At 31.5% G+C, this 22,103-nt stretch overlaps 2 protein-coding genes and 1 pseudogene across 7 annotated transcripts in view; 2 read left to right on the top strand and 1 right to left on the bottom strand.

Moving 5' to 3' along the window:
• The first annotated feature begins 1,925 nt into the window (after positions 1 to 1,925).
• LOC139779370 (putative nuclease HARBI1) lies at positions 1,926 to 5,615 on the top strand (annotated as a pseudogene).
• On the bottom strand, positions 5,594 to 12,156 carry LOC139779368 (uncharacterized). Of its 2 annotated transcripts, none has more exons than XM_071717718.1 (7): positions 12,040 to 12,156; positions 11,651 to 11,818; positions 10,730 to 11,539; positions 10,474 to 10,584; positions 10,168 to 10,310; positions 9,940 to 10,080; positions 5,594 to 9,857 (listed from the first exon to the last, which is right to left on the bottom strand). In XM_071717718.1, the coding sequence occupies exon 7, from the start codon at positions 9,289 to 9,291 to the stop codon at positions 7,201 to 7,203; it is 2,091 nt and encodes a 696-aa protein (XP_071573819.1). In that variant the 5' UTR covers positions 9,292 to 9,857; positions 9,940 to 10,080; positions 10,168 to 10,310; positions 10,474 to 10,584; positions 10,730 to 11,539; positions 11,651 to 11,818; positions 12,040 to 12,156; the 3' UTR covers positions 5,594 to 7,200. The 2 variants fall into 2 exon arrangements, with proteins under 2 accessions (XP_071573819.1, XP_071573820.1); XM_071717719.1 differs by having other exon boundaries at positions 9,462 to 9,857; positions 12,040 to 12,153.
• A 92-nt stretch (positions 12,157 to 12,248) lies between these two features.
• Ack-like (activated Cdc42 kinase-like) overlaps positions 12,249 to 22,103 on the top strand; it is a 151,081-nt gene continuing 141,226 nt past the window's right edge. For all 5 annotated transcript variants that reach the window (XM_071717717.1, XM_071717716.1, XM_071717713.1 and 2 more), the window contains exons 1-2: positions 12,249 to 12,655; positions 14,197 to 14,329. In XM_071717717.1, the coding sequence (XP_071573818.1) occupies positions 14,326 to 14,329 (4 nt within the window). In that variant the 5' untranslated portion in view covers positions 12,249 to 12,655; positions 14,197 to 14,325. The remainder of the gene's footprint in view (positions 12,656 to 14,196; positions 14,330 to 22,103) is intronic.

Genomic DNA, 22,103 nt, shown 5'->3' with positions numbered 1-22,103 from the left:
AAGTGATATGTATAGTAGCTTTATTTCTCTCTAACAAAATAATTCACAAAATTGCGTTACCTAACTCAACCCAAGTGATATGTATAGTAGCTTTATTTCTTTCTAACAAAATAATTCACAAAATTGCGTTACCTAATTCAAGTGATATGTATTTCAAAAAAAGATATGAAATCTTTAAAGTGCGCCAATTGCAAAGAGAATATATATACTTTGAATAGGGTTGTGTGGGGTGATGTGCAACACTTTTTTTCGTTGCTCGGAAAACATATCCAAAAATCAAATTCTTGAATATATCATGGCTGTATAATGTAGAGAAAGGAAAATACTAAAATTCTGCGTGATTAGATTTTCAAAATTTTAAATTTTTCCTAAAAATTTTTCGAGTTTTCAAAAACGTCTGTTTTAGCATTTTCAAATTTTCTTGGGGTGATGTGCAACACAGGTAAAATTAAGGTAAAAAATGCATGAATATCGACATCAATCGACTTAAATGTTAAATTTGGGCTTCTTAAATACAAATTAATCGAAATCTGGTGAACAAAAAATTTCACTGTGTTGTAATCGACCTCTGACAAATGGAAATTTCACAAATCATTTTATTTGATTTCTTATTTATTTATCGCTTAAAAATTAATATAATGAAAGGAAAAACGCAAAAAACTTTATTTTTCATCATCTGAATCACAGTTGTCACAAGTAAAATAGTTGCGACCTTGCATGTCGACACATTTCAAATGATAGTGTTGCACATCACCCTAAACACGCTATTTTGCGCGGACTGGCGTGACACCAACACAATGTAAGGAAATCACAAAATCGTTTTGGATTATCAAAAGCACTTGAAAAACTAACAATATAAAAATATTTACCTATAAGATGACTAAAACCAATTCACGAAATCACTATGAATGCGAAAAGCAAAAAAAACTTTTAGCTTGAGAAATTTAACTTGCTTTTTGTACAGCAAACCAGGGTGCGTGCTATCTCGCGAGTTATTTATCTAAAACAAGGTACTGCGTCGACACAAACACATGGCAGTATGCGGTTCTGTCAAATGTCGACATGCAGACCAGGAATCGGAAACGTTGCACATCACCCCATGTTGCACATCACCCCACACAACCCTATATATACTTTGAAAAATGATTGTTGCGCAACTACTTTTAAAAAATAAAACTCAAGTAGTACGTATCTTCGTATTCCCATTCAAGGGTCTTCTCGTTCCAACCCAAGCTTTAATTCTTTTTAACAAAATTATAATATTACAAAAAATTATTTTAATCACAAAGAATTAAAGAAATAACAGTACAAAATAAAAATATTTAATTAAAATAAAATAAATAAATTTTTCTTGTAAAAAAACTTGGCGCTGCTTTTTGACTCCCGCTGCATACTTCCCTAAATTGCTTTTTTATTCAATTAAAAATTTTGTGCTTTATTAAATTCAATCAAAATTTTAGTACTTTATTAAATTCAAGGTCTAGCAGCGCCAAGTTTTTTTACAAGAAAAATTTATTTATTTTATTTTAATTAAATATTTTTATTTTGTACTGTTATCTCTTTAATTCTTTGTGATTAAAATAATTTTTTGTAATATTATAATTTTGTTAAAAAGAATTAAAGCTTGGGTTGGAACGAGAAGACCCTTGAATGGGAATACGAAGATACGTACTACTTGAGTTTTATTTTTTAAAAGTAGTTGCGCAACAATCATTTTTCAAAGTATATATATTCAAAGTATATATATTCTCTTTGCAATTGGCGCACTTTAAAGATTTCATATCTTTTTTTGAAATACAATACATATCACTTGAATTAGGTAACGCAATTTTGTGAATTATTTTGTTAGAAAGAAATAAAGCTACTATACATATTACTTGGGTTGAGTTAGGTAACGCAATTTTGTGAATTATTTTGTTAGAGAGAAATAAAGCTACTATACATATCACTTGGGTTGAGTTAGGTACGCAATTTTGTGAATTATTTTGTTAGGTAGACTTAACATGATCACACATAGATACGGTCTATCCATTCTAAAACTCGAACTGAGTGATGCGTACAAAAGCTTACAGTGCATTAGACACGATATGTACAGAGTCTATAAGTCGATTTCTAATGTATTTCCTCCTGGGATCGGGAATGCTTTCTTTGCTCGCCAGGAAATTGTCGAAAGTCATCTGTGGCATAGCCGAAAGGCAAGAGTTGACAAAAAAATAAATTGGCTGACGAAAATCTCCAACACACGTAAGAAATCGATGATATGTGACATTAATTATTATTATTGTTCTGGTGAGGTTAACTCGGTGGATTCTGACATTCCAAAGAAAAAATTTTTTTTAAACAATCCGGGGCCTAATGTATTTCAAGTTAATCTTCAAGCTAATAATTTTAAACAAGAATCTACATTAGATGCTCCACAGCATGGTTGGTTTCGCAATTTAATCCCGCATATGTAATCCCGGATGAGATTGTCTACCTTGCTATTACAATTGGGGGAACGGTTCGGGGTACCGATTAATGAATAAATTAATTACTGAGTTCATAAAACACATAGAAGGTAATATATTGAAATAAATGCCAAGAATCCATCCGAGGGGCAGTCAGTAACCGATCGGTATCTTTAGTCAATAAAATTGCCAATAAAAAACTCACGGTCAATAAGAACGATATAAAATGATTTTGGGATGGATTAATTCCACTAAAAAGTTTATTAGGGAACATCCAGACATTCTTTTCACAAGAGCCGATAAAGGTAGTGTCACGGTGGCTTTGGACAAGGTTGAATACGTAAGGAACATGGAGTTATCACTCTCGGATACTTCCATCTACGAAGTTATTGATAAAGATCCGGTAAAAAAATTCTCGAGTGAGTTACGCTCTCTAATAACGAGATGGAAAGGTAAGGGATATATTGATCACTTCATGTACAAAAGACTTAATTGTACGGACGGCATCCTACCGAGAGCTTATGGATTGCCTAAAATACATAAGCCTGGAAGTCCTCTTAGAATAATTGTGTCATCCATTAACAGCCCGTTGTATATGCTTGCTTGTTGTTTACATGATATTTTGTCTAAAGTTGTTTCGGAATCTCCTAGCCATATAAAAAAAATAGCTACCATTTAGTTAACAAATTAAATGGTATGCCGTTCGACTCTAATTGTACATTGATATCATTGGATGTCGTTTCACTTTTTACCAATGTTCCAACAGACTTGGTGGTAGATAGTGTAACAAAAAGGTGGAGTGATATTTCGAAGCGCACCGACATTCCGTTTGACGAATTCACAATTGCAATCCGACTAATTCTCAACTCGACATTTTTTTCTTTCAACAACAAATTTTATAAACAAATTTTTGGCAGTCCGATGAGCTCTCCCCTGTCACCGATAGCGGCGGATATGGTCATGTGCGACCTCGAGCAGATTGCAATCTCACAACTTAATTATGTTCCACAATTTTATTGTCGGTATGTTGATGATATTGCAATGGATGCTCCTTGTAATGAGATCGATAATACATTGGAGATTTTTAATTCTTTGCATGAACGGTTGCAATTTACCTGTGAGATCGGACGGGAGGGCAGACTTAATTTTTTGGTTGTCACCATTGTCATAGAGGATGAAAGGATTATTTTCGACCATTTCCACAAACCTACTTTCTCTGGTAGATATTTAAACTTTAATTCGAACCATCCACTTTGTCACAAAAGAGGCGTAATATACGGGCTTACGGATAAGATCATCTCTCTGTCACACCCATAATTTCATAAATAATAATAATAAAATTGATGTAAACATTTCATGATACAGAAATTTTCATAATTTATAATATAGAAGTTACACGTAGGAAATATGATGCCCCAGAATTTATTAAACTTGTTGTCTTCTGATGATGAAAATATTGTGAATGTGAGACCGATCAGAAGAAGGAAAAGATTTAAACATCGCATTAATTATTTGGAAGAGCTTGATGACATCGAATTCATAATGCGATTTTGAATAAGTAAAAAGATCTGTGTTATCAGTGTTACAAGTTACAACACATAAGGGAAGAATTAGAATTTGCAACAAATAAGTAAGTAGAAACTATTTTATAATTGTAAATATAAATTCTAATAAACGTAAAGGTAATACAATAATTTCTTTTTAGAAATAAAGCGATATCTCCCATGATACAATTGTTATTGACGCTTCGTGTATATGCCACTGGATCATTTCTCATATCTGCTGGAGATTTCTCAGGTGTGAGCACAACTTCAGCACATTATATCGTACACAGAGTCAGTAGAGTCATTGCTAGATTACGACCTCTTTATATTCATTTTCCAAACACGGAAGAAGAAATAAGAAAGGAACAACAACAATTCTATAAAATTGCGCGTTTCCCAAGAGTGATAGGATGTATAGATTGCACACATATCCGTGTCCAATCATTTGGTAAATTATTGCTATATAAGATACTATTATATTATTTACATTGATTTGCCTACTATATAATTATTACTACATGTTCTTTTATTTTGATTATTGTAGGTGGAGAAGATGCTGAGTTATTTCGTAATAGAAAAGGATACTTTTCCATAAATACGCAAGCAACATGTAACAGCAATTTACAAATAACAGATATAGTTGCTTGTTGGCAAGGTTCTGTGCACGATAGCACAATTTTTAATAATAGTCGCTTGAGAGCAAATTTTGAGAATGCCGCATATGGTAACGGCTTTTTGTTAGGAGATTCCGCATATCCTTCGAAGCGGTATCTTCTAACTCCACTGATAACGCCACAAACTGCTGCAGAACGACTCTATAATGAATCACATATTCGTACCCGCAATATAATAGAACGTCTATTTGGTGTTTGGAAAAGAAGATTTCCAATTCTAGCATTGGGAATGCGATATCACTTACAAAGAGTCGTGCCTATTATTATTGCAACAGCAGTGCTTCACAATATTGCTAGACAAAATAATGACCCACAATCAGAGATGACGATCCAAATTTAGATTTACCTGTATCATGGGATCATATGCTAGCCGAATGCGACATTAACCAGAGAATCAATAATGACGAAGTTGCTGGTGCAACAGTAAGAACAGAACTGATTCATACTTATTTTGCTAAGTATATATGTTTGTTTACAAATATTTTTATATAGTATATTAAAATTTTGTATTTCTAGTAGATTGTATGTGTATGTGTGTGTTCGCACGCTGATGTATGTACGTGTGTGCATAAATTATATAATTCAAAAGTTTTAACTTTATAAATTACCCTATATAAATTATAATAATTCTATAAAATACCTCTATTATTATAAGAAATATATTTTTTCCAGCATTAGAGTATAATAAAGTGAGGAAACCATACATCTACCCTAAAACGTTTCACAATTAACACACATGAATGAAAGACATCTAAAAAGTCAAAGAAACTTTCTATCTTTTTGCATGTGTGTGGAGTATAAACTGCATAAGGATATCGAACAGGAAATGCAAAAACCTAAAAATATATTTAGTTATTTAGTGATATATTTGTCTCATTTCTGTTTTATTTTTATGTGCATATTAAGAAAATTCCAAATTTAAACAATATTGATGTTTGTAACACTTTTTTTATTTGAATAAGATACAGTTTGAAGTTACATTGCACATATATTATATACGTTTTTCACTTATACATAATAACAAGTATATTATCAAGAAAATATCTTCCTCCTCTATGTCTCTCTCTCTAAGCACTCATGTATTATTTTATAAATACTTTGTATTACACTGAACAAAAATAATAAAACTAATATATTATTTTGCAGTAAGAACAAAACATAAATTAAACTTCTTGTAAAAAAAGAAACAGTTTTTATATATAACGTAACTGTGCATTAGACTAATCGAACAAAAATAAAATCAATATATTATTTTGCAGTAAGAACAAAACATAAATTAAACTTCTTGTAAACAAAGAAACAGTTCTTATATATGTAACGTAACTTTGTATTAGACTGATCGACCAAAAATAAAATCAATATATTATTTAGAAGTAAGAACAAAACATAAATTAAATTAACTTATTTTCACTTTTAATATATTTTATAACTTCTTTATATATCATCAGTCTTTCTGATCAGTCTTTCAATATTGGCCTAGTTTACACCGATCTCTTGATACGCGTATCAAATAGTATATTTGAACTGATCAGCCAATAATCAAACTAATTTACTAGTTATTTACTATTTAATACGCGTATCAAGTGATCGATGTAAACTAGGCCACTATCTCACTGTTTAGTACAACGAATTAAAAATAAAATTTGTTTCTATGAAACGTTAGATGACTTGTTTTGTTGCACCTCTCTTTGTAATCTATGCCCCTGTAATAACAACTATTTTTCTAATATCTGTACTTCTAATTGTTCTTTCTTCAATCGTGTACTTAAGATTTGCATCTCTATTTCACTTTTTGCTTTAAAATCGTCTGTCATACATTCTGCAAGCTTGATCTTTGAATCTGTTAACATGTCAAATTGTGATATTCTTGAAGTAATAGTTTCTTCTTTTTTCTTATATGGTTTGTCTTGTCTATTAAGTTTTCTAGATTTATATTGATCATTTAAAACATTGGTTTTTACTTGAAGTGGAGTACTTATTTTTCGTTTTAATATTTGTACTGCGGATGTGTTCTGTACATCTTGCTTTTCTGGTTTTTGTATATTCTGTATATTGCTCTTCTTAAGAGAGTGTTGTTTATTATTAACAAAACTGAGAAGTTGAGTCGCCAGCAAATAATTAACAATTAGCACAGGAGTTTTGTTCGACCAAACTGGCAATTTTATTATTAAAAAGACGCTACGTTTCAACCGCAAAATTCGGTCCTTTTCAAGCGTGTATGACTCGCAAATATTAATTAGTTGGACATAGTTTCCAAAATACGCCGAATCTAAAAACTAAACATCAGATTTTGTAGAACGTAGCAGATAGAATAAGTCTAGGAGCATTATATAAATCAAAAACTTACATATTAGAGTGTTATTTCAAGAAATAGAAAACGGTTTCACTACATTTCCGTTGTCCGTAATTATATCAGAGGGACGAGTCCCTGTCGTGCGATGGTGAAATTGCGACTAACAAGAAAGGACGAAACAATAAACAATGACTTCGAAATGTGGCTGAAGTAAAGAGAGGGAAGCAGATGAGAAGGGGATATTACGTTTCCTTTATGATATGTTCGTAGAGAGCATTAAGACTCTCTGTGTCCTTTTGCATATTAATGGTATTATCCGATTTTTTGATGAAGAACATCTCCGCTAATTCCCTCTTTCTCATCAGCCTCTCCCTATGCATTATCTCTGGATTCCCCCAATCAAAGTCATGTCCACGGGATATTCGATGTTCACTAACTACAGAGTGTTTGCCGGCTGGTTTTTTGATATCCTTCTGGTGTTCTTTCAGACGCGTGCAAAGATGCCTTTTTGTTTGCCCTATATATATAGCATTACAATCCTTACAAGTGATCTTATATACGATTTCGGTTTGTTTCAGATCATCGATTTTATCTTTACCACGTTTAATTAGGCAATCCAATTTTTTGGGAATTGTGAACAGAGGCGTAATGTGGCACTTACTTAGCGTATAATTAATATTTTCGCTTAAACCCTTTATGTAAGGCAACGGCATGCACTTCCTTAAATCAAAATCTGTTTTGCCGTCCGTGGAGATGTTGTGTGGGGTATCGCGTGTTTTTAAGAGATGTAACCTTTTTAAAATGTGTTTCTTAATAATTTGTTTTGGAAAGTTATTGTTATTTAAGATGTCTTTGACTGTTTTAATATTGTTGCTATGGAATCTTTTATCAGAAAGCAGTATCGCACGATCAACAAGACTTGTAATGGTATTCAACTTGTATTTTAAGGGGTGGTTCGAATAAAAATTAGTGTACCTCCCTGAGAACGTTTGTTTTCGATACCAATTCGTTAGCAAAGTATTGCCATTTCTTATGACAGTTGTGTCGAGAAAATTGAGAGACCCGTTATTTTCAATTTCATATGTGAATTTAAGTCTAGGATGATAGTCATTGAAAACTTTAAGTATCAAGTCCACATGTTTCCTCGGGACAACCGCGAAAATATCGTCCACATATCTGAAAAATACCGAGATGTTGAGATTTAAAAGATTCAAGCAATGTGTCTCTAGGTCGTCCATCACGATATCTGCAGTATCTGGAGATAACGGAGATCCCATTGGGCTACCGAAAATTTGTTCATATATTACCCCATTGAATACAAAACTCGTGGACGACAAAACTAGATCGATTGCGTGTAAAAATTGTGGTAACGTGAGATCAGTTTTTTTGGAAATCTGGCACCATCTCTTTTCGATACCCCTCAAAACCAAGTCCTTCGGTATGTTAGTAAATAAAGCTGTGACATCTAAAGAGATGAGTATCTCATCGTCGTTAATTTCCCTATTATTAATAAACTCAGCAAAGGCCCAGCTATCCTTGATATGTGACTTAGGTTTTGGGATAGAGGAATGCAAAGTATTTTGGAGGAGGCTGGCTACGTCATAAAGAGGGCTGCCCAACGTTGAGACAATAACGCGTAATGGGAAACCGGCCTTATGCACTTTCGGTAGTCCGTAGGCCCTTGGAAGATTTCCATTAGTACAATTCAACCTTCTGTACATCTGATCACTGACGATGCCATTATCATGCCAAGCTTTGACCAGTTCATTAATCTTGGTTGTAATCTTATTAATTGGATCTTTCATTAATTTTTTGTAAGTAGTTTGGTCATTTAGCATTCCGGTCATTTGATTCACATAAGAGTTCTTGTCTAAGATGACCGTTATTTGGCCTTTATCAGCTTTGGTGACAAGGACATCGTCATTATCACGTAGGAATTTTTTACAGATTATAAATTCCTTTGTGAAATATCTATCGATGTGATTCATATGTTTATTAAGGCTAAGAAATTTGTGCAGTGAGTTAGTAATTAAACGACGTGTTTCATCAACTGCCTTGTCAGGAATTTTGTATGTGTTGAATTCGAAATTTTTTATAATGTCTAGAGAGGCACATACGCGATCCTTCTTCTCGCTTGGATTAATAGGCAGGGCGAAGTTGCCACCAAGGCTTAAAAAATTCAACACATTGCTTGGAATAGATTTCCCACTCGCATTAATTATCCATTTGCTGCGGTCAATGTTCAAAAACCAGCCGGCAAACACTCTGTAGTTAGTGAACATCGAATATCCCGTGGACATGACTTTGATTGGGGGAATCCAGAGATAATGCATAGGGAGAGGCTGATGAGAAAGAGGGAATTAGCGGAGATGTTCTTCATCAAAAAATCGGATAATACCATTAATATGCAAAAGGACACAGAGTGTCTTAATGCTCTCTACGAACATATCATAAAGGAAACGTAATATCCCCTTCTCATCTGCTTCCCTCTCTTTACTTCAGCCACATTTCGAAGTCATTGTTTATTGTTTCGTCCTTTCTTGTTAGTCGCAATTTCACCATCGCACGACAGGGACTCGTCCCTCTGATATAATTACGGACAACGGAAATGTAGTGAAACCGTTTTCTATTTCTTGAAATAACACTCTAATATGTAAGTTTTTGATTTATATAATGCTCCTAGACTTATTCTATCTGCTACGTTCTACAAAATCTGATGTTTAGTTTTTAGATTCGGCGTATTTTGGAAACTATGTCCAACTAATTAATATTTGCGAGTCATACACGCTTGAAAAGGACCGAATTTTGCGGTTGAAACGTAGCGTCTTTTTAATAATAAAATTGCCAGTTTGGTCGAACAAAACTCCTGTGCTAATTGTTTATTATTCTCTCTCATAAACTGCAACAAAAAGGTAAATAAATACAAAGATAAATAATGTAACGTACACTTCTATGCACATAAAAATTTTGTTCAGACTTACAACCGGGCTATTTCCGTTAACATCTGATACACTATCGTTTCCAATTATGTCATTTTCCTTATCGTAGTTTGTCATTTCATGTCCATCTGATAGATTATCAAATGAATTTTGTCTCATAGCACCAGCATTTTCTTGTAAGTACTACAAATTCATATTAATTTGTATTTAATACATTTGAACAACAGATATATATATATAGTATACATTATAATATATTTTAATACTTACATCTCTTACATGTAGAACATCATCTTGATCATTGTCATCAACTGGAAGCCACTCGTCCATTCCAATAGAATCTGATAACGTCTCGCATGAATTTGTCTTTGTAGGTATCTTGCATGCATTTGTACTTTGATCTGTATAAACATCTGTATAATATACATAAATATAATTTAAAATATTCTCAGCTTTTTCACATATATTACTAGCTAGCAAAAGTTATAATATCTTTCATTTTAATGAGCTTTAAAATAAGAAAGAATCATAACATCGCTTTATACTGTGCATATATTTTATACGTATATATTTTACCTTCTATAGCATCACAATCATAAATACTTTTAATGCCTTCAACAGAAGGTTCAATAATGTCTCGTACACGTTCCATCACTACATCTGATTGGGATTCACAAGGTCCTCCACCTAGTTTTTCAATCATAACTTACTTATTACAATATACAGTATTACTTATAAACAATTATATACTTCTACAAATTATGAAATAATTATTTTGATATGTAATATCTCTATAGTTTTACACCAAAATATCAACCAACATTTCACTTACCTGTTTTATATAATTTTATCCTTTCATCAGCGAAAAATTTTCGTCTTTTTTTTTAAGATTCTCCCAACAACTTTTGAAGACTTCCGCACTTCTAAATTCAGTTGAAGAAGATGTACTATTGTAATTATTTTCTATTACCTTCCAACACTTTTCTTTATCTTTTGAGGTTATTCCATCAGTTCTTTTATTTTCTATTATATTTTTATACTTTAATACTATTTCTGTTAAAATTAGTTTTTCCTTTTCGGAAAAATTTTGGGCACGTTTCCGTTGCACACTTAATTTTGCTTCATTCATTTTTATTAATTATACACTTCTTCGTTTGACAAGATATGATTCTCCTAATAATCCTAAACCACAGTAATCACAGTTCCGTTAGAACGTTCATTTAGTACTTTAACCTGTTGTTTTAGTTTATAATTTTCTTCGTATGTTTGTATCCACGTTTGTATCCACAACTTCTACATCAATCCTTTCAGTCTTCTCGTTTACTTTTACTACTTCTTCCACAGTTCCTTGCATTTCATTCCGCAATTGTTCATTTTCTTTTATTATGATGCTCCTCGGTGAATTCGCATTCTCGTCTATTGGTTGCATTTCATCCATTTGCTCAGTAATTTCTTGAGACGTAGTAGGTGGTAGATTTTCTTTAGTTAGTGGTTTGCATGTCTGCACACAGCCATCTTGATGTAGATGTAAGATATTTCGTTTTTTTCTTATACTGCACGTACAAAACCGTGAAAGAACTGCACCAAGTTTTACTTGTTTGCGCCCAGCGACAAATTTTATTTCTGATGGTTGGAAGTGTATCTAGAGAAAGGAAATCACAAATATATACTTCAGTCTAACAGTAGATTACGTTGTTACATCTATTTATCTTCCGAAGTGCAAAGTCAGAACATACTGCATATTGTTACTAACCTCGCAAAGTTTTTGAGTATTATTAGGTGACCAGCTCTTTCCTCTTCCAACCGCAGCGATCCATTTCTGCCTCAGCGACTCATTTTGCAGATATGTTACAAGTGCGTAGCCGTCATTGCTGTTGTTACTGCACTTATATGCGGTGTATCTCGATGGCATGATTAGTGCCTGTAATACAAGAACAATAAATTAACAGTACTGTAGTATTTATTTATTTTTTAACACACTATTCATCAAGAAACTGCAATATAATCGGTTTAAAAAAATAATGACACTTTTGTTCTGTGCAGCAGATTACGCATATAGCTTTGTAATATTATTATAGCACGTAAATAATACTTTAATAATTTTCTTTATATTTTTTCAACGTTTGCTAAATAAAGACTTACCGTTCCTTCGTTGAATTGATGTTAATTTTGTCACTCACGCGCGGATGACCATGCAGCGTGTTTACCTCAACTTAACCTGACTTAACCTGCCTGCGCTAACCCCCTCCTACGCTCTTCTGCATTGACGTCGCAATCTCGCCTTTGCCCCCCTCAATAATGTTGCTAGCCAATCACGGAGTGGCTGGTCACATGACCCGTTGTCGCCTCTCTCTCCTAGAGGCTCTCTAGATTGGTCTGTTTCCTTATGCACATGTGTATGGACCAATCAATTTTCTAAGCTTACGCATTATGCGTTGTGCAGAAGTGTGTGCTCCCCGCTTTATTCACTGCCACTGAAATAACCGTGCGGGTTCTGTTAATGCGCAGCGAGTGCAATTGGTCATAGTTTTCTAGTATCTATTCGTAGTATACGACCGGTGTGTTGGAAGAAAATATGAAGCTTCAAAGCAGCAACGAGGCTGGATCTCGTTAAAACTGGTCGAGAAAGAAAAGGAGACGGAGGAAGAAAGTGAGAAAAGTGACAGCTGCTGCGCTACTGCGCCGATTTTTCAGAACAAAGGGAAAGCAAGGAGACGAAAGGCCTTTTTCGTGATTTTAGAATCTCGACGACAAAACAGTGAGTTATGCATTGACGAACGGGTCACGTTAATCCCGAGTTTGTGTCCCCTAGTTATAAACTTTTCATGCTCTCGTACAATCACTGTTTTGCTTATTCTTTTTATCTAACATATGAGTTTAAAATTTTTCAAATATGACAAGCATAAAGAAGTCTAGAAAAGTGCAAGAAAAGGCATCTTTTCTAGAACTGTCAAAAGTTAAAAGATCCATCTTTCTTTCTGTTTTAAAGATTATTCGATATATTTTCCTATATTTCCATTTTTCTCTCTAAGATTTGTACGCTTTAGCATTGCTTGTTTTAATTAAACTGTCAGAAATGTTAAAACATAAAATGCAAAAAGAAAAACATAAAAGTTAAGTCCGTTGTTTTTATCGCTCTTATCCGCAAAACATCAAGTTTATAGGCAAAAATTTATAGGTATTTAAAAAAGTTTATGCTGTATACTTGTGTACATTACAAGAATCTCCATCGATTAATTTCTTTAGCAACATTTGTTTACATTTTCTATATCGAGATTAAACAGGTATATTCACGGCAATAGCATTTACGGTAAAGAGAGAAAAGAAAGCTATTGTGAAAAATGGAGATCTGTTGTTTGTCATGAATAACATACAACCGACCTAATTCTAACTTAACCTAACTTTATTTTGTAACAAGTCATTAAAAGATTTGTCACACAAATGAAGCAATCAGTTAGAGATACGATGATGAGTCTTATCCCAAAAAATGTAAAAAATTATTGATACATTATCAATATTAAGGCTGCGTTCCGATATTCACTGCCAGTACTGAAGATCTATAGTTTAAGTCACGTATACTGTTTTATAGATTTTCAGTAGTGGCAGTGAATATCGAAACGCAGCTTAAGTAACATATAAGATACTAAAATAAGTAAAAAAATACAAGTATGAATGTAAATAAACAAAAAAGTCTATTCAAAGGAATGAAAACATTAATTCTTATTTCGGATTTCTACTGACTGGATTTCTACCTAACTGTCATATAATTTTTATTCGTATGTTTATATATCACAAAACATATTCAGTAAGCAAACTGCCTACAGTATGACAACATATTGGCGGCAGATTTGCTTGGATATTGCAACAAATCCACAGTATCATCTGTGTTCATATTAAACTTGTATTTTGCCATCAGAACTGATATAATCTGACAGCAGATTGTGGGCATGTATATATATATATATATACACACATATATACATATAACCAAATAGGATTTATCTTTTCATAAACATTTAAATGATTACGAAATGCCAGATTCTATTATATTTCTGCTGGCATTCTATCGACAAAATTTATAGCAGACACTTTCAAAACCTATACTTGACAGATTTGGCTATCTGCTTATATATATATATACATATATATATAATTTATATTTTCTCTATTTATTAATAATGTAAAATTCTTATAAATTTAGATTTGACTATTTCAAGTAAAAAATCTGAGACATTTGTATTAAATATGGAATATATAAGATATGATATAATAACAAGCATATAATGATGATGATTTTAGGTAAAATAATACACTGAAAAGGAAAATGGAACAAATGTGATCGTGTCCCTATAAGATAAGACAAGAGCAGTGGTTTCGTTGTATCGTAAGGAAGAGAAATTCCCTTGTATCTCTCTGAAACAGCATAGAATGGGTGAGAAATTTATCGACTTATAAGCTTACTGAGTTCTAATTTTGATTTTGAATAGATTACACTAATATGAATCTATTTATTAAATGGAAGTTAATTGATTGTTAATGTAAATATAATCAAATTTGTCCTAGCAATCTTTCTTTAGAATATGTTCCTACATCTATGGCACAAGTAAAAACAGTATAGCTATAGTTTAAATACTGTTTTTAAATTAATCAAATTTTCTTCTAATTTGAATATTAATTGCTAAATAATTTGTATATTAAAACTAATCTTAAAAAGGAACAGTGAGAAAATAATCATTAACTTTTCTTTTCCAAGTTATAATTCTATCTATAATATAGATAAGAAAAATTAATCTAGGTTATTTAGACAAGTTTCTGTAGTCACATAAATAGATATATCATTGATTTTCTATATTTTAGAATTTTTTTGCAAATTTTACTTGAACGTTTTCTCTATTTTAAGATTTCCTTTCAGATTCTTTATTTTTATTCTAGTAGCATATATACAAGATGAAAATGTTATATTTATTAACTATAAAACTTTTACAAATTAAGTTTGCACTAAAAAATGTACTTGATAAGCAAGCAATTTTTACATTTAACTATGAAAGATAAGAGCATTAGTAAGCTCTTGTAAACTATAATGATATATTCTGCTCATTCTGACATTCTTTATGATGTATCAAAAATTATATCATAAAAATGTATAATTTATTTAATAATTTTCAATATTGTTTTGTGCATACATACGAGTATATTGGACAAAACATGATTTAAATTATGTTTTTTTTAAGACGCGTATTTTTAGGATACTAGAATAAATTTTTATATGTATCTTAATAGTAGTATGTAAAAATCTTTTACTTTTTTTCTCACTTTACGTTTTGCACACTTTATTATCTTTACCATAAAATTTATTAATTTAATAGTAGTATAATCTATTATATTTTGACCTTTAATTTAAAATGAAGCGTTTTATATCTCTATAAACGAAAAATGGATATATTAATAATTGAAAGTAAAGTCTTTGATGAAATGAGTTTTAGATTTGAGAAGCATTTGACGTAAGAAATTAAAAGCATAATATGGTTTACCTTACAAAAAGGAAATAAGAAATTATAGAATTTATAGTTACTTTCCTCTATATCCGAAGATGACAAATGCTGAAACATTTTCTTTGTTCAGAAAAGTTTATATTCAATTTGCATTGATTCCACTACAGTAACAGAAAATTAAAGAGGTAACAGTACAAAATAAAAATTTATATATATAAAATAGAATGTCTGTATGTATGTATGTATGTATGTTCTTTATACACTCTTAAACTATTCGACCGAATTTTTACCAAAAGTATATAAAATAGGGGTAGAATTTTCCGGGGAGTGTTATAGAGTGTATAGTTTTTCGCTACCGATCTTTTTGGGAACCGGTATCCGAAATTTTTCCAATTTTTCGGGAAGTAATTGACCGAATCTTAAAGAATTGTATATAAAACAGGGGTAGAATTTCCCGGGGAGTGCCATAAAGTGTATAATTTTTCGTTACCGATTTTTTGGAAAACCGGTATCAGAAATTTTTTCAATTTTTCGGGAAATAATTGATCGAATCTTAAAGAATTGTATATAAAACAGGGGTAGAATTTCCCGGGGAGTGCTATAAACTGTATAGTTTTTCGTTACCGATCTTTTTGGGAATCGGTATCCGAACTGATAAAGGAATTTTTTTCGATTATGGATATTGAAACACAAATAAAGTCGTTTGAAGAAAAACGACTCCCGGGCGAAGCCTGGGTAACCAGCTAGTATTTAATTAAAATAAAATAAATAAATTTTTTTGTAAAAAAAACTTGATTGAAGTGAAACACAAATATATTTATCACTTGGATATTATTTTTAAAAAATAGTTGCATAACAATTATTTTTTAAAGCAATATATATCTAGTATTTATATATATATATATATAAATACTAGATTTTTCAAAATCTATGCCCCTCTCCCCAAACTCACCCATTAATTAGGAGCACCAATAGAACCCCATGAAACCTAATTTTCAACTCCATAGTAGCCATCCCCATAATTTCGTTACCGATTTTTTGGAAACCGGTTTTGAAAAAATCGGTTATGAAAAATTATACATATCATCGCCATCCCCGAAAAATTTGAAAAATTTTGAAACAGGTTCCACCGTACCGGTGGATGTGCCATCCGCGCAACGCCATAAAGTGTATAATTTTTCTAATTCTATTACATTCTTTAGTTCTTTCTACCCCTATTTCATATAGGGGAGACCGGGGCTAAGCCGACACTATTTTTTCAAAGGCAATTTTTAATATTTAATTAAAATTTTTAGGCAAATTCAATGGTACATATTTAAAGAGTGTTTCTTCAGGTACAAAATTGATTCAGGAAGTTTTGCTGTACGTCGCTTTGTTTTGCCGCCAGGAAAGAAAAAGTGACGCGAAGACAAATTTTCGAATTGAAAAATGCCGGGGCAAACTCGACACCCCGCCGGGGCAAACTCAACACTTTGTCTGATCGACACAATTTGATCTGGAACTTATTTTTTACTGTCTGAAAATGAAAATACATTGTTTATTGTGTATTTAAAAAGTACAAAAATTCGGAATAAAGTAGCTAGAACAATCATTTGAAATAATGAGAACAAAAATTGTTGAACTTTCAATTATCTTCATCTAAACTCATGTCTGAAAAACAATTAATGCAGGTAAACTCGCGATCGGACGTGCGCATACATTTGTCATGAGCCATACGGCTGCATGACAAGCATCGTTTGTTACTGGGAGCCGACGAAACGGCGTGGTGTTGACTTTGCCCCGGACGTTGTTTTTCACTTTTGTCACTTCAAAAACATGAAAATTTTGAAAATATCCAAAAACGATTATCGGATTCATATAGAGCATCAAATTTCCCATCAAAATCACTTACCGGTAGATTCGCAAGAGTAAAGCTCGATGAAAGAGTAGACATTTTCGAGAGATCAGAAAAATTACTTTTCACTATCAAAAATGCTTATGTCGCGTTAAAAATTACACTATAACTCAGAATGTTACCAAATTCCGTTGATAATACTGGCACATAAAGACGCATTTACAGTAGGAAAGGCAAGTTTCTACGATAGATTTAAATTGGCAAAAAGCCTAGTGTCAAGTTTGCCCCGTTGTCGGCTTAGCCCCGGTCTCCCCTACAATTCTTTAAGATTCAGTCAATTATTTCCCGAGAAATTGGAAAAATTTTGTAACCGGTTTCCAAAAAGATCGGTAACGAAAAATTATACACTTTATGGGAATCTCCGAGAAATTCTACCCCTAAATCGGTCTGTTAATGAATAAGTAGTTCGCAGTCGGACATCAGATACTTATTATTGCCCGAAAAATTACGTAAAAATTAGACAAATTTCGGTACCGGTTTCCAAAAAATCGGTAACAAAAATTATACACTTTATGGCAGTTCCCGGATTGCCTAAATTATACCATCCTCGAATCACTCAACGGGTGGGCGCTTTTATTCGCGGCGATGAAAAGTATTTGCTTCTTCTTTTTTCCTCTCCCCGTACTCCCCGGAAAATTCTATACATCTCCTTTATATACAATTCTTTGAGATTCGGTCATTCGGAACCGGTTTCCAAAAAAATCGGTAACGAAAAATTATACACTTTATAGCACTCCCCGGGAAATTCTACTCCTACTTCATATATAATTCTTTGAGATGCAATCAATTATTTCCCGAAAAATTGGAAAAATTAGAAAAACCGGTTTCCAGAAAATCGGTAACCAAAAACTGTACACATCATGGCATTATTATTAATTTTATTACATTTATTTACTATTAATTATATTATTTTATATTTATAATTATTTAGATATATATTTATTTAAAAAATATAAATATTATTAAAAGTAAATTTTTTTTACACTCACGAACTATACGTTTTGCAAGATTAAATAAAACTCAATTAATTAATTAATATAATTACAATTTTTGTAATCTCTGCAATCAAAATATTTATATTGTTAAATATCGATACTACATTCTTTAATTCTTTCTACCTCTATTTCATGTAATTCTTTCAGATTTGGTCAATTAATTTCCGAAAAATTGGAAAAATTTCTGATACCGATTTCCCCAAAAATCGGTAACGAAAAATTATACACTTTATGGCACTCCCCGGGAAATTCTACCCCTACTTCTATACAATTCTTTGAGATTCGGTCAATTAATTTCCGAAAAATTGGAAAAATTTTGTAACCGGCTTCCAAAAAAATCGGGAACGAAAAATTATACACTTTATAGCACTCCCCGGAAAATTCTACCCCTGTTTCATATACAATTCTTTGAGATTCGGTTAGTTATTTCTCGAAAAATTGGAAAAATTTTTGATACCGGTTTCCAGAAAATCGGTAACAAAAAACTATACACATCATGGCAGTCCCCGGGAAATTCTACCTCTATTTCATATACTTTTGGTAAAAATTCAGTCAACTAATGAATGAGTAGTTCGCGGTCAGACAGACAGACAGACAGACATACATACATACAGACGACGGTACTTATATATATAGATCCGAACTGGTTTCCAGTGGCAATTAAACCCATTTTCGAAAAATAAATAAAATTTTTGAACCAAAAAATTGGAAAAATTTCTGAACCGGTTTCCAAAAAAATCGGTAACGAAAAATTATACACTTTATAACATTCCCCGGAAAATTCTACCCCTACTTCATATACAATTCTTTGAGATTCGGTCAATTAATTCCCGAAAAATTGAATAAATTTCGGTACCGGCTTCCAAAAAGGTCGGTAACGAAAAATTATACACTTTATAGCACTCACCGGAAAATTCTACCCCTGTTTGATTTATAATTCTTTGAGATTTGGTCAATTATTTCCCGAAAAATTAGAAAAATTAGAAAAATTAGAAAAATTAGAAAAACCGGTTTGCAGGAAATTGGTAACAAAAATCTATTACATCATGGCACTCCCCGGAAAATTCTACCCCTATTTCATATACTTTTGGTAAAACTTCGGTCCACTAACGAATGAGATTCGGTCAATTATTTCCCGAAAAATTGGAAAAATTAAAAAAACCGGTTTCCAGAAAATCGGTAACGAAAAACTATACACTTTATGGCACTCCCCTTAATTCTACCCCTATTTCATATACTTTTGATAAAAATTCGGTCCACTAACGAATAAGTAGTTTGCGGTCAGACATACATACATACATACATACATACAGACGACGGTACTTATATATATAGATATGGGGCATTCCATGCCAACTCAACCCATGATTGTCCTCGACCATTTTTGATTTGGCTGAAAATTTTTTGTGTTTTCATACTAAATGAAAGTAGCTTCTATGATTTTTTTTAGATTTTTATCTTTACTCATACTTAAGTAATGGATTTAAAAAAAAATGCAGTTTAAAATTTGGAAAATTTCAAATGCCTGTAACTTTTTAAGAAAAAAAAAAGATATTGTAAAAAATAAGGTGGTCTTTCTTTTCGTTTTTCACTGTACTTTTCGAAGAAAATATCGAAAAAATGTTTAATGGGCAATATGACTGTTTTTTTTAAGATTTAAGTAAAAAATGTTTGTTTTTCTCAGTGCGACCGTTTTGATTTTTTTCAAAAAAATCTCACAAATTCTAGACTTAATTTCGAAATTTTTAAGACGTATAAGAAAATGGGATTCCAATAACTTCGATTTTTTAAGGGCCTTTTTCTTCATTTTTTTAAAATAAGATAGACTCTACCGATGGCTACCAAAAAATTTGATAAATTTATAGACAGCAATCCTGAAATTTCGAAGTATAGGTAAAGAGAAAATTCGAATATTTTCTATTTTTTAATTGCATTTTTACTTATTTTTACATATAGTTAATGAAAAAAACAGGTATATTATATCCACAGCTTTTTTACCATATATAATACCTGCGCAACGATACCGAAACTGTCGTTAAGGAGTTAGAGAATCCCCTAAAAATTTGAAAAATAAAGTTCCCAGTGCTTCAGTAATTCATTTTTCAAGTCAAGTGCTAAACCTATACCGGACACACAAAAAATTCATTGCGCTATACCTGATATCAATAGAAATATGAATGTACAAATATTCTCTCAATTATGTCAAATCACATAAAATAATTTTAATAAATACAAGACAGAAAAAAAATAAAAATAAATAAATAGTATAAACGTTGTTATATAATATGGCATAATTTTTTGATATATTTATCATTTATTTTATGTTTATTTTTAATTTTAATTTTAATTTATTTATTTTATTTTAAAATAAATCTGATTGCTATTTTCACGGATAATATACGTGTATTTTTTATTAACTATATGATTTAATTGTTACATGCTATCCGTTAAAGTTCCCCAATTTATAATATTCCATTAAAAAAAAGTAATTCAATAATAAAAATAAGTAAAAATGCAATTAAAAAATAGAAAATATTCGAATTTTCTCTTTACCTATAGATCGAAATTTCAGGATTGCTGTCTATAAATTTATCAAATTTTTTGATAGCCATCGGTAGAATCTATCTTATTTTAAAAAAATTATTTTCGAAAAAAATGAAGAAAAAGTCCCTTAAAAAATCGAAGTTATTGGAATCCCATTTTTTTATACGTCTTTAAAATTTCGAAATTGTCTAGAATTTGTGAGATTTTTTTGAAAAAAAGCAAAACGGTCGCACTAAGAAAAACAAACATTTTTTACTTAAATCCTAAGAAAAAACAGTCATATTGCCCATTAAACATTTTTTCGATATTTTCTTCGAAAAGTACAGTGAAAAACGAAAAGAAAGACCACCTTATTTTTTATATCTTTTTTTTTCTTAAAAAGTTACAGGCATTTGAAATTTTCCAAATTTTAAACTGCATTTTTTTTAAATCCATAACTTAAATATGAGTACAGATAAAAAATCTAAAAAAAATCATAGAAGCTATTTTCATTTAGTATGAAAACGCAAAAAATTTTCGGCCAAATAAAAAATGGTCGAGGACAATCATGGGTTGAGTTAGCATGGAATCCCCCATGTATATATAGACATTAACGAATGAGTAGTTCGCGGTCATACAGACAGACAGCCAGACGGTACTTATATACATATAGATATTTCTAGGTTTAGAGGTTTGGGCTGGGCGTTGATGAGTCAGCCGTAACATTGAATTATATACATACAGGGTGTCCCATTTTAATCAATTACCCCTAAAAACTTTTTTTTATTTGTGATTCTAGAAAGAAATGCTTCAGACGAAAGTTATTTGGTTTGAAGAAGGAAACACGATTCTTATGTGAGTTATGTCGTAGATGTCATCGTTTTCAAGAAATTTTAAAATTTCTTAAATTAGTCGCCTTTAAAATTTCTTAAAAACGACGAGATATTTTATATTTTTTATATTAAAAATGACAAAATTTAAAATATCTCAGGAAATTTTTAAAGAGAGCTTTATTATAGTGTTTTGAAAACATCTCGACGAGATCTATAACTTTTATTTCAAGGAAAAAATCAAGTTTTATTTAACAAAAATTAATCTCCTATAAAATTTCTTGAAAATGAACATGTATGACATATTAGAATCATATGTCCCCCTTTAAACCAAACAACTTTTGTCTGAAGCAATTACTTCTTTCTGCAATTAGAAATAAAAAAGTTTTTGGGGGCAATCGATTAAAATGGGTCACCTTGTATGTATATATGTTACGGGCAAAGTCCGCATGGTGTACAGTGTCAGCATTGC

Source organism: Temnothorax nylanderi, unplaced genomic scaffold (assembly GCF_030848795.1).
Source record: "Temnothorax nylanderi isolate EJ_2023f unplaced genomic scaffold, tnyl_v1.0 TNYL_tig0222_pilon, whole genome shotgun sequence".
In the NCBI taxonomy this organism is placed as follows: Eukaryota; Metazoa; Arthropoda; class Insecta; order Hymenoptera; family Formicidae; genus Temnothorax; species Temnothorax nylanderi.
This window is presented reverse-complemented; position numbering and strand designations above follow the sequence as displayed.